Genomic DNA, 12823 nt, shown 5'->3' on the forward strand with positions numbered 1-12823 from the left:
CCTCCTGCTCTCTCCAGCTCCGTGGCTGCTGACATTTTTGTCCGGATATTTATCTTCTATCATTGAAACTTTGTAGCATTGAGTGGAGGCCTAGGCTGGCAAGGGCAGGGGAAAAGCTTGGCTTCCTCCATTGCCGGGGAAACCCAGGCCTCCCTCCTTCTCTCTGTGGCTACAGCCATCTGGGTTGGGTTTATTTGCATATTTACTCCTGATTGGCTGGTGGGCATGGCTGGTGGGTGTAGCAGAGGTACGGTCAATTTGCATATCACTCTTTTATTAGATAGAATTTCAAAACCTATGTTTTGAGAGCATTCTGTTCATCTAAACCAGAGGTGGGGAACATTCGGCCTGCAAGGCATATAAGAGAAATCATTTGGTCTGCGCCTGCCAAGGGATTGGGAGAGAGTTAATTAAATGTTTGACCAAATACAGCAGGCTAAATTTTAAGTAGATAATTTTGTATGGCCTGCAACTTATGTATAAATATCCAAATGGCCCTTGGCAGAAAAAAGGTTCCCCATCCCTGATAAATATACCCAGGTTCAAGCTACTTAAGTGGCCCATTGAACTGGATTGGCAGAGTGTTTCATGAATGAGGTCTACAATTCACATATAATTTGATGGTGAGGGTCTTTCCATTTGAGGCCACTGTTTTAGGTAGGAGCCTAGATTAGGATGTTAGTTCTAGGTATCCTGCCCATTCACTGTCCTACCTCCAATAAGACCTCACCTCTACAGGTTCCTTCTGCATATGTAAGAGTTCGATCATCATTTTAATCCTTCTAGTTCTAAAATAATGATTCCATGAATACTTGTATTTGTCACATTGGCGAATGCACACCCAATGGTCAGGGTCTAAGTGCTTGGAACACAATGCACTGGTGTTGAGTGTTCTGCATTTCTGAGGTTAAGAGAAGTATTTCCCCTTTAGCCTGGTTTTGTGTCCTGGTAACTTCTTCCGGGTAATGACAGCAACATCTGCTGTGAGCAAAGCTAGAAACCCTAACAGCCTAACTACACTCCTTCCTCATTTGCTCCTAACATTGAATCTGGTTACCAAATGTTAAAGGTTCTCCTTGTGAATATACCTTTGATCCTATGAACCTGTTTATAAGCTTAGCTTTCTGGGTAGAGGAGAGAAGGGATCATTATATTCCATTCACATCCACAAGAAGATTTTAAAAAATGGGATTATTAGAGATAAGATAGAAATGTTAAAAGTACTTGAGCTCATCTATGCACAGGCACTCTGTGATTTGTATGTTTCTTTTGAAAATTAGATTTTTGTTACTAATATAGACAATAAAATCTGATACTAATATGACTATTTTGATATAACTCGAATTAGATACTCGAGCCACAGCATCCTCTCTCGGTTCAAGTTCTGCTCTTCCAACCGTGGGACTTGTTTGTTCATCTGTTTGAAAGCTTTGGGTTGCTTCGTGATCTGATATCTTTCGCTCCATTAACTGCTGTCTTTCATCTATAATTTTTCCTTGATAATTATTATTGTTGGAAAACAATGTCAAACAAAATGCACTCTTCTCCCCAGCAATGTGACTCTACCTTTGCATCAGCCTCTGCCTGTCCAGTAGGTATTTCCTTCCAGTCTGCTCCCTCTTTCCTATTCCCTTCCTTTCTCACCACTGCCTTGTCCTCAGCAGGCTCTGATTTCCCCAGATGTTGGATTGCACTCACCATGTCTCTGATGCCCTAGGGCAGTGGTTATTAAACTTTTTGGTCTCAGATATTCTTGACACACTTAAAAAATAAAACACTTCTAAGAGATTGGGTTTATATAGGTTAAATCTATGACTATTTACTGCATTAAAAACTATAACTGAGAACATTTATTGAAATATGTATTTTAAATACCGTATTTTCCGGCGTATAAGATGACTGGGCATATAAGACGACCCCCAACTTTTCCAGTTAAAATATAGAGTTTGGGATATACCCGCCCTATAAGATGACATCCGACGTATAAGACGACCCCCGACTTTTGAGAAGATTTTCCTGGGTTAAAAAGTCGTCTTATACGCCGGAAAATACAGTAAGTCAATTTCATGTTACTAGAAATAACATACTTTATGAAAATAACAGTATTTTTCAAAGCAAAAATAAGGCGAGAAGAGCAATTTTTACAAGCATCTTCATTGTTTGACTTAACAGAAGACTGCCGGATTCTTGAATTGCTCTTGAATTCAGTCTGTTGCTATATCGCACATCATGTGGTCTCTGGATTGAAAAAAGGCAAATAACACCTTAGTGTTAGTATAAAAATAGTTTGACTTTGTGGGCCCTCCTGAAAGCTATGCACACTTTGAGCACTGGTGCCTTAGAGTAGAGAAAAATAACCTGCTATCTTAGGCAACAGTGGGTTTGAGACCACAAACAAGAAATGACATTCTCTTCCTCTTCAAACAAACACTCTTGGGCTTTAGTCATGTTACAGGCAGCCTGTGCTTCTCCATTTTTATGGCAAAAACCCTCCATTGGCTCATGTTGCTTTTATTTCCAGAACAGCCTCCTTCCCTGTCCACATCCCTCCCTGGTGAGTAACTGCATTAAAAGTTAAGCTCAGGCCCTAACAGGTTTGGCTCAGTGGATAGAGCGTCGGCCTGTGGACTGAAGGGTCCCAAGTTCAATTCTGGTCAAGGGCATGTACCTGGGCTGTGGGCACATCCCTAGTAGGGGTTGTGCAGGAGGCAGCTGATCGATGTTTCTCTCTCATGTTTCTAACTCTCTATCTCTCCTCCTTCCTCTCTGTAAAAAAAAATCAATAAAATATATATTTAAAAAAAATTAAGCTCAGGTTTCGCCTTTGTCTGTGAAGCTTCTCCTCCACTCTAATTCCTCTGATTGCAACTGACCATACCTTCTGGACCTCACGCATTCCTAGCCTGTGTGCTATGCACACTAGCACAAGCCTGGATGCAGGAGCCTGAGGTTCGACTCCTGACTCTGCTTCTTAACTGGTTGCTGACCCTGAACAAGTTTTCAGGGTCTTAGTTCCAAGTGTCTTAGATTCCTCATCTATAAAATGGAAACATTATAGGGATTTTTAAAAGATTAAATGAGTCAACTTCTGTAAAACATGAAGAACAGTTCCTGTGTGAGAGTAAGAGCTTAATGAGTATCATCTATCACTATTCTTATTGTCATAATTTTATATTTCTATCTCAAATAAACTACATTCTCCTATCCCTCCCATGAAACATAGAGACCACTTACTCAGATTTATTGAATGAATTCAAGAATAAAGCAATACATTTTGTAGGTCTTGTTAAGTTGATTAAATTCTGTTTTCTGGCTTGAATAATAGCATATATTTTGAAATGAGTCAGCATAAAGGAGCAATAAGAATTCTTGGCCAGGAAGGCCAGGGACTTACTCCACTACAGATTACTAGCTAATAGATATTAGGCAGGTAATATCATCCTTTCAGAATTTCCATCTGTAAAATGAGCAAATCCTTTTTTGCTCACCATACAGGATTTTTGAGGGGGTCAAATTAAAAACCTGCACTCAAAAGCAAACCAAAAACTGCAAAGGGCCGAGGATTGTCGTTGTTATCAAATGAACCGGTTGGTCATTTTGATAATACCTGTTTTCTAATATACACTAATTCTTGATTCTCTTATATGAACTATTATTTTCTTTTTTAAAAAATTAGGCATTGTCATGGTGTAAGTGATCTTAATTCTTTATTGCCAAATGTGGAACATATAACATAAAAATGGAAATTAAGCCAAAACATATTTTGTAAATTACTTTGCAAATGATCTGTGTTTTGTCATTCCAGGTGCCTGTGGTGGCCATCCTGGGCTCAGGTGGGGGTTTCCGAGCCATGGTGGGATTCTCCGGGGTGATGAAGGCACTGTATGAATCTGGAATTTTAGATTGCGCTACCTACATTGCTGGTCTTTCTGGCTCCACGTGGTTAGTATACATTTTAAATCTTAGTTTTATCATCCTAAATGTTTAGCATTTATACACCTGAAACATTAGGGGGGGAAAGGAGTTTTTGAAAAGTGGACATTAACTTTGAATTATTGAAATGTTCTAGCTTGATGAAATAATTTATATCTTAAATATGTTTTTTAAGGCAAAGTTCATGCCTAATGATGGACTCTTGTCATAAATCCATTCCCTTTAAGCCTGTTTGTAGCATAAAATGTAGTGAAACAAATTTTAAAATATATTAATTGTAGTAATTATATATAAATAGCACAGAACTAGAATAACATACTCCACCCATAATTAATTCAATTTTTCTATAATTTGCTGAATTGCAATCTTTCAGTGATTATGTCTAAGTCTACATGATTAACTAGGTATTCATATTCTTCTTTAGGGCAAATAGAATGAAACCTTTATATAGAGAAGAAGGAAAACAGCTTTTGACTGCAGAAATTCAATAAATTTCACTGATTTGTATTTAACTAATTACGAAATCAATCCTTTAAATAGATTTAAGCTCAATTAAACTTGAATAGAGAGTAAAAACACATTTATGTATATATACAATATTTGTACACTGTAGATTTACCTTTTCTAAATATAGGAACATTTTCAAAGAAGAGAGTACACACATTTTGGCTTGCCTACCTCACATAAGCACATTGAACATCAAACATTAGTCCTTGCTTAGACGTCTCAAATAAAGGTGTCACCTTATTACAAATGTCTGACTTTGACTTATAAGGCTGTTTAGTCACTCACCCATAGGAAAGCCTATCTGTCATAATATTGTATTATATGTGTCTAGCATTTTAAAATGTCAGTGCCTTCTCAGCCTGTGACATGGATATTAGCTTTCTATCATTTTTTTCAAGAAAATTTGACTCAGCCCTGACTGGTTTGGCTCAGTGGATAGAGTGTCGGCCTGCGGACTGAAAGGTCCCAGGTTCGATTCTGGTCAAGGGCATGTACCTTGGTTGCAGGCACATCCCCAGTAGGAGGTGTGCAGAAGGCAGCTGATCGATGTTTCTCTCTCATCGATGTTTCTGACTATCCCTCTCCCTTCCTCTCTGAAACCAATAAAAATATATTAAAAAAAATAAATAGATGGATCATGGATAGAAAAAGATTCAGGTGAAGACAGGACAGGACAAGATAGAAAGCACAAAAGCTGTTAACCCTGGAGAGAAAAGACACTTCCTGGGACGGAAGAAGAGGTGGAAGAGGTGGTACAGATGATTCATGGTAACCATTCTCTCTTGGAAATTACGGCTGAGGAGGTAAAAAGTTCAAAGGAAGGAATTCGGAAAGAATTGAAAAAACAAATTACGCTCTGTGTTGTGTAAGTTTATATTGGGCTGATCCATGACCATGACTTGGCACGAGAATGAAGTAATACGGAAGTGTCTGGAGAAGACCTGGACCTCCCAATAAGTTTTCTGCGATCACAAAAGAGAATTTTCTGTAGAACAAAAGCTTCCCTTGTAACTGCTACTACCTTTAGGATAATTATTTCTGAAATTGTTTTTGGATGATACTTGTTATTCATTAAATATATACTAGCCAACTAGGAGAACCAACATGAGTGAATTAAGAGAATCAGGACAGTAATCCTGTGTTCTCTTCCTCAACTCAGTACAGCTATACATATGTAGCATCATAAGAGGCTATTGGATGTGGACTGCCATGTGTATGGTAATACCATCTAAAGAGAAATGAGATCAGCTCTGTATCTATAGAGAGTGGGGCCCAATTCATTAAACTGATGAGTATTTCAGGAATTCCTCTGGCTGATGGCCAAGAATCTTCACAAGAAAGCAAATCATCAGATTTGTATCCTCAGAAATTCTGAGACCTACCGTTGGCGAGTCTTGGGATTCTGCCTAGTTTGTCAGTGGATGATTAAAAACCACATTTGTCAGCCTTAGACATTCACAGTAATCGTACAGCATCATTGAAAGTCAAATCATCAAATTGCTTGACTAGTATTAATTATATCCAGACAAAGTCAATTAATTTTCATGACTCCCGTGTGTTGTGTCATCAGTCTCTGGTAGTCTGCTGGGGATGCCCATTCCTGAAGACTAGACAGTGGACAGTAGGCCAGTAGGGAATCCTCCCCTCTGGACTGTGCATGGGAAATCCAGTGTTTCCTGAGACCTCTACTTGGCTTCCATTGAAGACCAGCTTCTTTCTGATTTATTCATTCTTCCCTTAAATGGGTCAATATGATCAATCAGCTAATTAAGTTAACCAACTCTACCATCCTTTATTTTTCTTATGCCAGAGAATGCCTGCTTTCTTTGGAGATTATGTAATGCCCTTCCTCTTTATGAATTATCTTTTGTTTTCTTTACAGGTATATGTCAACCTTATATTCTCACCCAGATTTCCCAGAGAAAGGGCCAGAAGAGATTAATGAAGAGCTAATGAAAAATGTTAGCCACAACCCACTTTTACTTCTCACACCACAGAAAGTTAAAAGATATGTTGAGTCTTTATGGAAGAAGAAAAGGTCTGGACAGCCTGTCACCTTTGCCGATATCTTTGGGATGTTAATAGGAGAAACACTAATTCACAATGTAAGCTATAGCTCAATCTACAATCCTTTGACTGCAGTAGACTATGTTTATCATAATGTTTTAAATAAAACTAAATATGATATATTTTGTAAAAGTCACTTGATTCAATTTATCAACACTGTGTACTGAGAGCACATAGTTCCAGATATAACTCTTCTACATTTCAAACTAGAACTTACTAATTCATTTTGTATGTCAGTTTTGATGTAGGGGAGTATTTTGTATTCCTTTTCTTTGGGACGAAAAGTATACCTTTTAACTCTTAACTGGCCATTCCTCTAAATGGCAAGCTTCTTAGATAAGGAGAAGAATGCAAGAAATATTTTAATGGTAGAGGAAAAATGGAGGTTGTCTGGACAGAGTCAGAAAACAGAATGAATCATGCGGAACAAACTCATTTAACAGATGACCACAGTGTGACATTTCATCAGAAGATAAAGCAGGGGAGACGGAATCTGTGCCAGGGAATCTGGGGCTAATTTTTTTCTGGGCTCCATAGCTGCCAAATCTTTCTCCACTTCAAAAGTAAGCATAGTCCCTTGAGATTTGGTTGTTTTTAGAATGAAGGCAATTACTTTCATAGAGGTTACTTTTTGTTTGTTTGTTTATTCAGGACCCAGAGATTTCTACAAGTAGTAAGAATTATTTTATTATAAAAAATTTAAGTGTCTTGATTGGAAATACTATTTTTTAAAATACATTTTTATTTATTTCAGAGAAGAAGGGAGAGGGAGAGAGAAATAGAAACATCAATGATGAAAGAGAATCATTGATCGGCTGCCTCCTGCACACCCCCTATTGGCGATGGAGCCCACAACCCCAGGCACAAACCATGACCTCCTGGTTCATAGGTCAACATTCAACCACTGCACCACACCAGCCTGGAAGTACTATTTTAAATAGTTTTCTACCTGTATCTGTTTGTATATTTAAATCATTTCTTTTTTTTCTTTGGACAGAGAATGAACATGACCTTGAGTAGTTTGAAGGAAAAAGTCAATACGGCCCGATGTCCTTTACCTCTTTTCACCTGTCTGCATGTCAAGCCCGATGTTTCAGAACTGATGTTTGCAGGTATGTCGCTTACTCTTTCAGAACATTTCCTGGAACCTTTGAACTGTGGCTTCCAGTGATTTTCTTTAGAGGAAGCCATTTCAGTTGCTTATTTTAATATATTTTCTGTAACATAAAAACATTTGAAAATATAAAGCTAGATGATTTTCTGGTTGTACAGAATATTCCAGAAAACTAGTTACTAATATATCTTCATTGATATTAGTGAACTAAAAAATAAATGATAAAAAGTAAATCGTAAATATAATCAATCATTCAATTTTAATTACTCACTTCTAAAAGCTGCTCAACAAGATAGTATGCCTAGCCCTAACCGGTTTGGCTCAGTGGATAGAGCGTCGGCCTGTGGACTGAAGGGTCCCAGGTTCGATTCTGGTCAAGGGCATGTACCTTGGTTGTGGGCACATTCCCAATAGGGGGTGTGCAGGAGGCAGCTGATCGATGTTTCTCTCATCGGTGTTTCTAACTCTCTATCCCTCTCCCTTCCTCTCTGTAAAAAAATCAATAAAATATATTTTTCAGGCAATGCATATTCTCTTGCTTGCTGCTGAAATTGTTATTAAATTAGATAATATGATACATTTTTATTAATTTTTATAATTCAGCACTTGAAATGTATGAATCTATACTTTAGGCAGCTGGTGAACATTTCATTTCATTAAGTCTCAGATGTAAACATCTGTTTCTTCGGTAGCTTCACCTCTTGTTCTGTGCTCTAAAATTTTGTGACATAGTTCTGAGGGCCTCTGCCCATTCTGCTCTGCATTGTGATAGCATTTCTGGCTGTGGCTAGTAAGGTTTCTTGTATTTTTAGGAAAAGTATCTTAGTGACAAAAATCACACATAATGAGCTTAAAAAAATCACTATGAATGGTATATAATTAACCAATTCATATCCACAATCCTCTTGCAGTTTTATCAGTTCTCACTTTTTGTCCTCAACTGATTATTCTCAGGCAAGAATTTCAAGTAGTTTATAAAAAGTGGTGTACCTGGAACCAGTGTTGATCAATTATATTGACTAAAATGTTTATCATGCTTATGGTTAAGAAAGCATGTCTATTTATTATCTTACTCAACTTTTAGTACACATCAGGGAGGGAGATATTTTTAGCAATGCTTCACAAAAGAAAAAAATAAAACATCAGAAAAAAATAAAACATTAAATGATTTGCATATTGCCATGGAAAGTAAATAGCAGAGCTGAGACTTGGTCTCATAAATTCTTTGATTGCTGACTATGCTGAATGTAGCATGCCAGGACTAAGCTAGAACAACCCTTCCCCACCAGAGAACATGGCCCCTGTTCTATAACAATTTATAATCTGTTTGAGAAATTTACAATCATTATTAAAGACTAGAAGCCCAGTGCACGAAATTCGTGCATGGGGGGGTGTGTCCCTCAGCACAGCCTGCACCCTCTCCAATCTGGGACCCCTCTCACAATCCAGGACTGCTGGCTCCCAACTGCTAGCCTGCCTGCCTTCCTGATTGCCCCTAACCACTTCGGCCTGCCAGCCTGATCACCCTCTAACCACTCTCCTGCTAGCCTGATTGATGCCTAACTGCTCCCCTGCCAGCCTGATTGACCCTAACTGCCCTCCCCTGCAGGCTTGATCGCCCCCAACTGCCCTGCCTTGCAGGCCTGATCCCTCCCAACTGCCCTCCCCTGCTGGCCATCTTGTGGTGGCCATCTTGTGTCTACATGAGGGCAGGATCTTTGACCACATGGGGGCAGCCATCTTGTGTGTTTGAGTGATGGTTAATTTGCATATTACTCTTTTATTAGATAGGATAGAGGCCTGGTGCACAGGTTGTGGTCGGCTGGTTTGCCCTGAATGGTGTCCCAGATCAGGGTGGGGTTCCCTTGGGGCATGGGGCTGCCTGGGCGAAGGGCCTGTGGTGGTTTGCAGGCCGGCCACGCCCCCTGACGACCCAAATGGAGGCCCTGGGATCTGGGATTTATTTATCTTTTTTTTTTTTTTTTTTTTTAAATTTCTTTATTGATTAAGGTGTCACATATTTGTCCTCATCCCCCCATTCCCATCCCACCCCTCTCCCCACGCATGCCCCAATCCCCTGTTGAACTTAACCGTTGGATAGGCTTATATGCATGCATACAGGTCCTTTGGTTGAACTCTCCCCCTCCCCCCACCCTCCCCCTACCCTCTTCTATTCTCCCTCTGAGGCCCGATAGTCCGATCGATGCCTCCTTGCTTCTGGTTCTGTTCTTGTTCCTCAGTCTATGTTGTTCATCATTTCCTCTAGATGAACGAGATCATATGTCACTAGATATATACTAATAAGAGCTGAATGTGAGACGAGCAATAATATTTATGCTGACAGGCAAATGAATCAATCTGTAGCGAGCTTCCCCCTGGACCAACAGTTCTTTTGAGACCCAATTTCGATGTCCAGTCAGCACTGTGTGTACATGTCAGCACTGACCCCTCAGCTCTGGATGGTGGACAAATGGTGGTAACGGAGGTCCGACTCCCTCTGGTTTGGTCTCGGTCGAACCTATTTATCTTCTATAATTGAAACTTTGTAGCCTTGAGCAGAGGTCAAGGCAGGCCAGGGCTGTGGAAAGCTTGGCTTCCTCCATCGCCGGGAGCAACTCAAGTCTCCTGCTCTCTCCAGCTCCGTGGCTGCTGCCATTTTTGTTGGGATTTATTTTATCTTCTATAATTGAAACTTTGTAGCCTTGAGTGGAGGCCTGGGCTGGCCAGGGTGTGCGGAAAGCTTGGCTTCCTCCATTGCCGGGGAAACCCAAGCCTCCTGCTCGCTCTGTGGCCGCCACCATCTTGGTTGGGTTAATTTGCATACCCGTTCCTGATTGGCTGGTGGGCATGGCTTGTGGTTGTAGCAGAGTGATGGTTAATTTGCATATTACTCTTTTATTACATAGAATGTTAAGGCCCAAGAAAGAACAGAATGTTACTATGCCCTGTTCTCTTGACTAAGTTCCATAACATCTTTTAGCCTCAGTTTCCTCATCTGTTAAAACACTATGAGACTCTCTTCATAGTGATTTGCTAAACAAATGAGATAAAGTATGTAATATATTTAAGTTTCAATAAACCTTAACAAGTTAGAGTGTTCTATGAAATTTGTATGACAAAAGTCAGAGGTCTTCATCTTAAAGACCAATAGCATTTGTATAAGAAATAAATTTGAATATTAATGAGAGTAAGGCAATGCAGTATGAGTCTAGGGTAACCATCGTGTGCTCAGCAGCAATAAGGAACCACACCTTGACTGTAATGGAGTTCATAGGGAGAATTGAGATTTTATCACACCAAAAAGTAAGTTCCATGATTAAATTGTTTTTGTTTTGTTTGTTTTTTGCTTTCCCATAGCTGTTGTCTTGTGATGTCTTGTAGTGTTTGGAAATTGGCTAATAAATACCAGTAGCATGCTAGTCAAATCTGTGCATAGCCAAATAAGCCATCTTTCCCACCCCAGAAACAATGATATGGTCAAACAAGCACTAATCTAATTTGGAACTCTTGTCCTCTAAGCTGAAATGACTTGAGCAGGTCATTTAACTTGTTTGATTCTTATTTTCCTCATTATTTAAAAAAAGGTTTATCTTACAGAGCCATTACGACAATCTCATGAGATATGCATGCCACTGAATACGATAAAAAAAAAAAATTCTATATAATAAAAGCCTAATAAGCAAATTGTCCCCTTGACCAGGAGTTTGACAGGGAGTTCGACCGGGAGTTCAACCAGGGAACAGGGCCGGCAGCGGCAGCAGGCGGCTGGCAGCTGGCAGCCACTAGGGACTCTACCCATGCACAAATTTTGTGCACTGGCCCTCTAGTAAAAATATAATAGGTTAATCACTTATTATGATTGTTATGATTTCACAGTCTTTTTATTCTGAACTTTTTAATCAACAGCCATTCTCAACAGAAAGTCTGACTAACATAATTAAAGATTTAATTATATTTCAGCAAGTGAATATTTGGGATTTTTTTACCCAGAGTAAGTAAAGGCTGTTTTATGTTCCATTAGTAGTCTTACAACCTAGATATGTGTGATTTGGGCCATCTGCCTAGCTTCCATGTTGTTACTGAGATAAGAGATACACCATTAACCTTCATTGTTAAGCTTTTGTGATAAGGATGTTCAAGCTGTTTCCTCCAACAGAGTTGGACAAAGCCATCAAACATCAGTTACCTGGATCTTGAACCCAGATAAGACATTCAAAGATGCGCGTCATGAAGGTTTAAGTCACTTGAGTTATTGAGGGGGGAAAAAAGGTGGAGTCATATCTATGTTTTATGCCTTTGAAATTTTCTTAGTTGAAAAATGGATATTCAAGGGGGAAAAGGGGAAATATTTGCATTATATTTTTAAAAATCAAAGAAGCTCATTAGCTTACAGAAGTGTTACCAACTTTACTTCAACAATATCAGAGAGTGTTTTTCTTCCCTCTTAGACTAGTTTTAAACATTTCCCCCTTTTTTGAAGATTTTAGACAAATAAACGTTAGTTGTTTAAACTATTAAACATTTTTGACTCCTCCACTTCACTACACTGCCTACAGGCTTTACAACTTTCATTTTCAAATATCCATTGGTTAGCTAGTCATGTTTCGCTAACTCCTTGTAAATCACTACCAAAAATAAAATTGCATTTACTGAGCACAACTTGTGGACTCAACATCAGGTTAAGTTCTTTCACAGACACTAAAGGAGCAGAACTGTGGTATTCTTCCTCAGAAAGTGACAACCCCATTAACAAGACAAAAATAAAATACAAAATTAATGAGCTATACACATAGAATATTATTGTCCCTTAAAGTTGTAGAGCTGACATAAGTGTAAGTTATCAAAGATATTGAGTATAGTCATAGAAGTGACCTCATGGAAGGATCTATCATAAGGAGGTGAAAAGTCATCTTTGAGTAAAACAGTGTGAGGAAATGCTCAGAAGAGAAGCCGAAAGTATGCTTTGGGGAGCGATAAAAAAAACCACTAGCCTTGGTATGAACTGGTGAAGCGTAGGTGGTACATTTGGGAAAACCATTAGTGCGAAACAGTAGAAAAATCTGGATTCCAGGCAGAAATGTTTTTATTCACTTGTGATGATAATGGGAAATAGTGCAAAGCGGAAGAGCAATATAATTCTTTATGTAGTGTTTTTGAAAAATGTATTTTGTTCATTCTTTTGTTGATTGGCAAAGGAAGCCA

General features: G+C 39.0%; 1 protein-coding gene across 1 annotated transcript in view; it reads left to right on the plus strand.

The window, feature by feature from the left end:
* Positions 1-12823, plus strand: part of PLA2G4A (phospholipase A2 group IVA) — a 140551-nt gene that overhangs the window by 91120 nt on the left and 36608 nt on the right. Inside the window, exons 8-10 of the mRNA XM_028152192.2 lie at positions 3806-3942; positions 6323-6545; positions 7505-7619. Coding sequence (XP_028007993.1) covers positions 3806-3942; positions 6323-6545; positions 7505-7619 — 475 coding nt within the window. The remainder of the gene's footprint in view (positions 1-3805; positions 3943-6322; positions 6546-7504; positions 7620-12823) is intronic.

Source organism: Eptesicus fuscus, chromosome 22 (assembly GCF_027574615.1).
Source record: "Eptesicus fuscus isolate TK198812 chromosome 22, DD_ASM_mEF_20220401, whole genome shotgun sequence".
NCBI classification, from domain to species: Eukaryota; Metazoa; Chordata; class Mammalia; order Chiroptera; family Vespertilionidae; genus Eptesicus; species Eptesicus fuscus.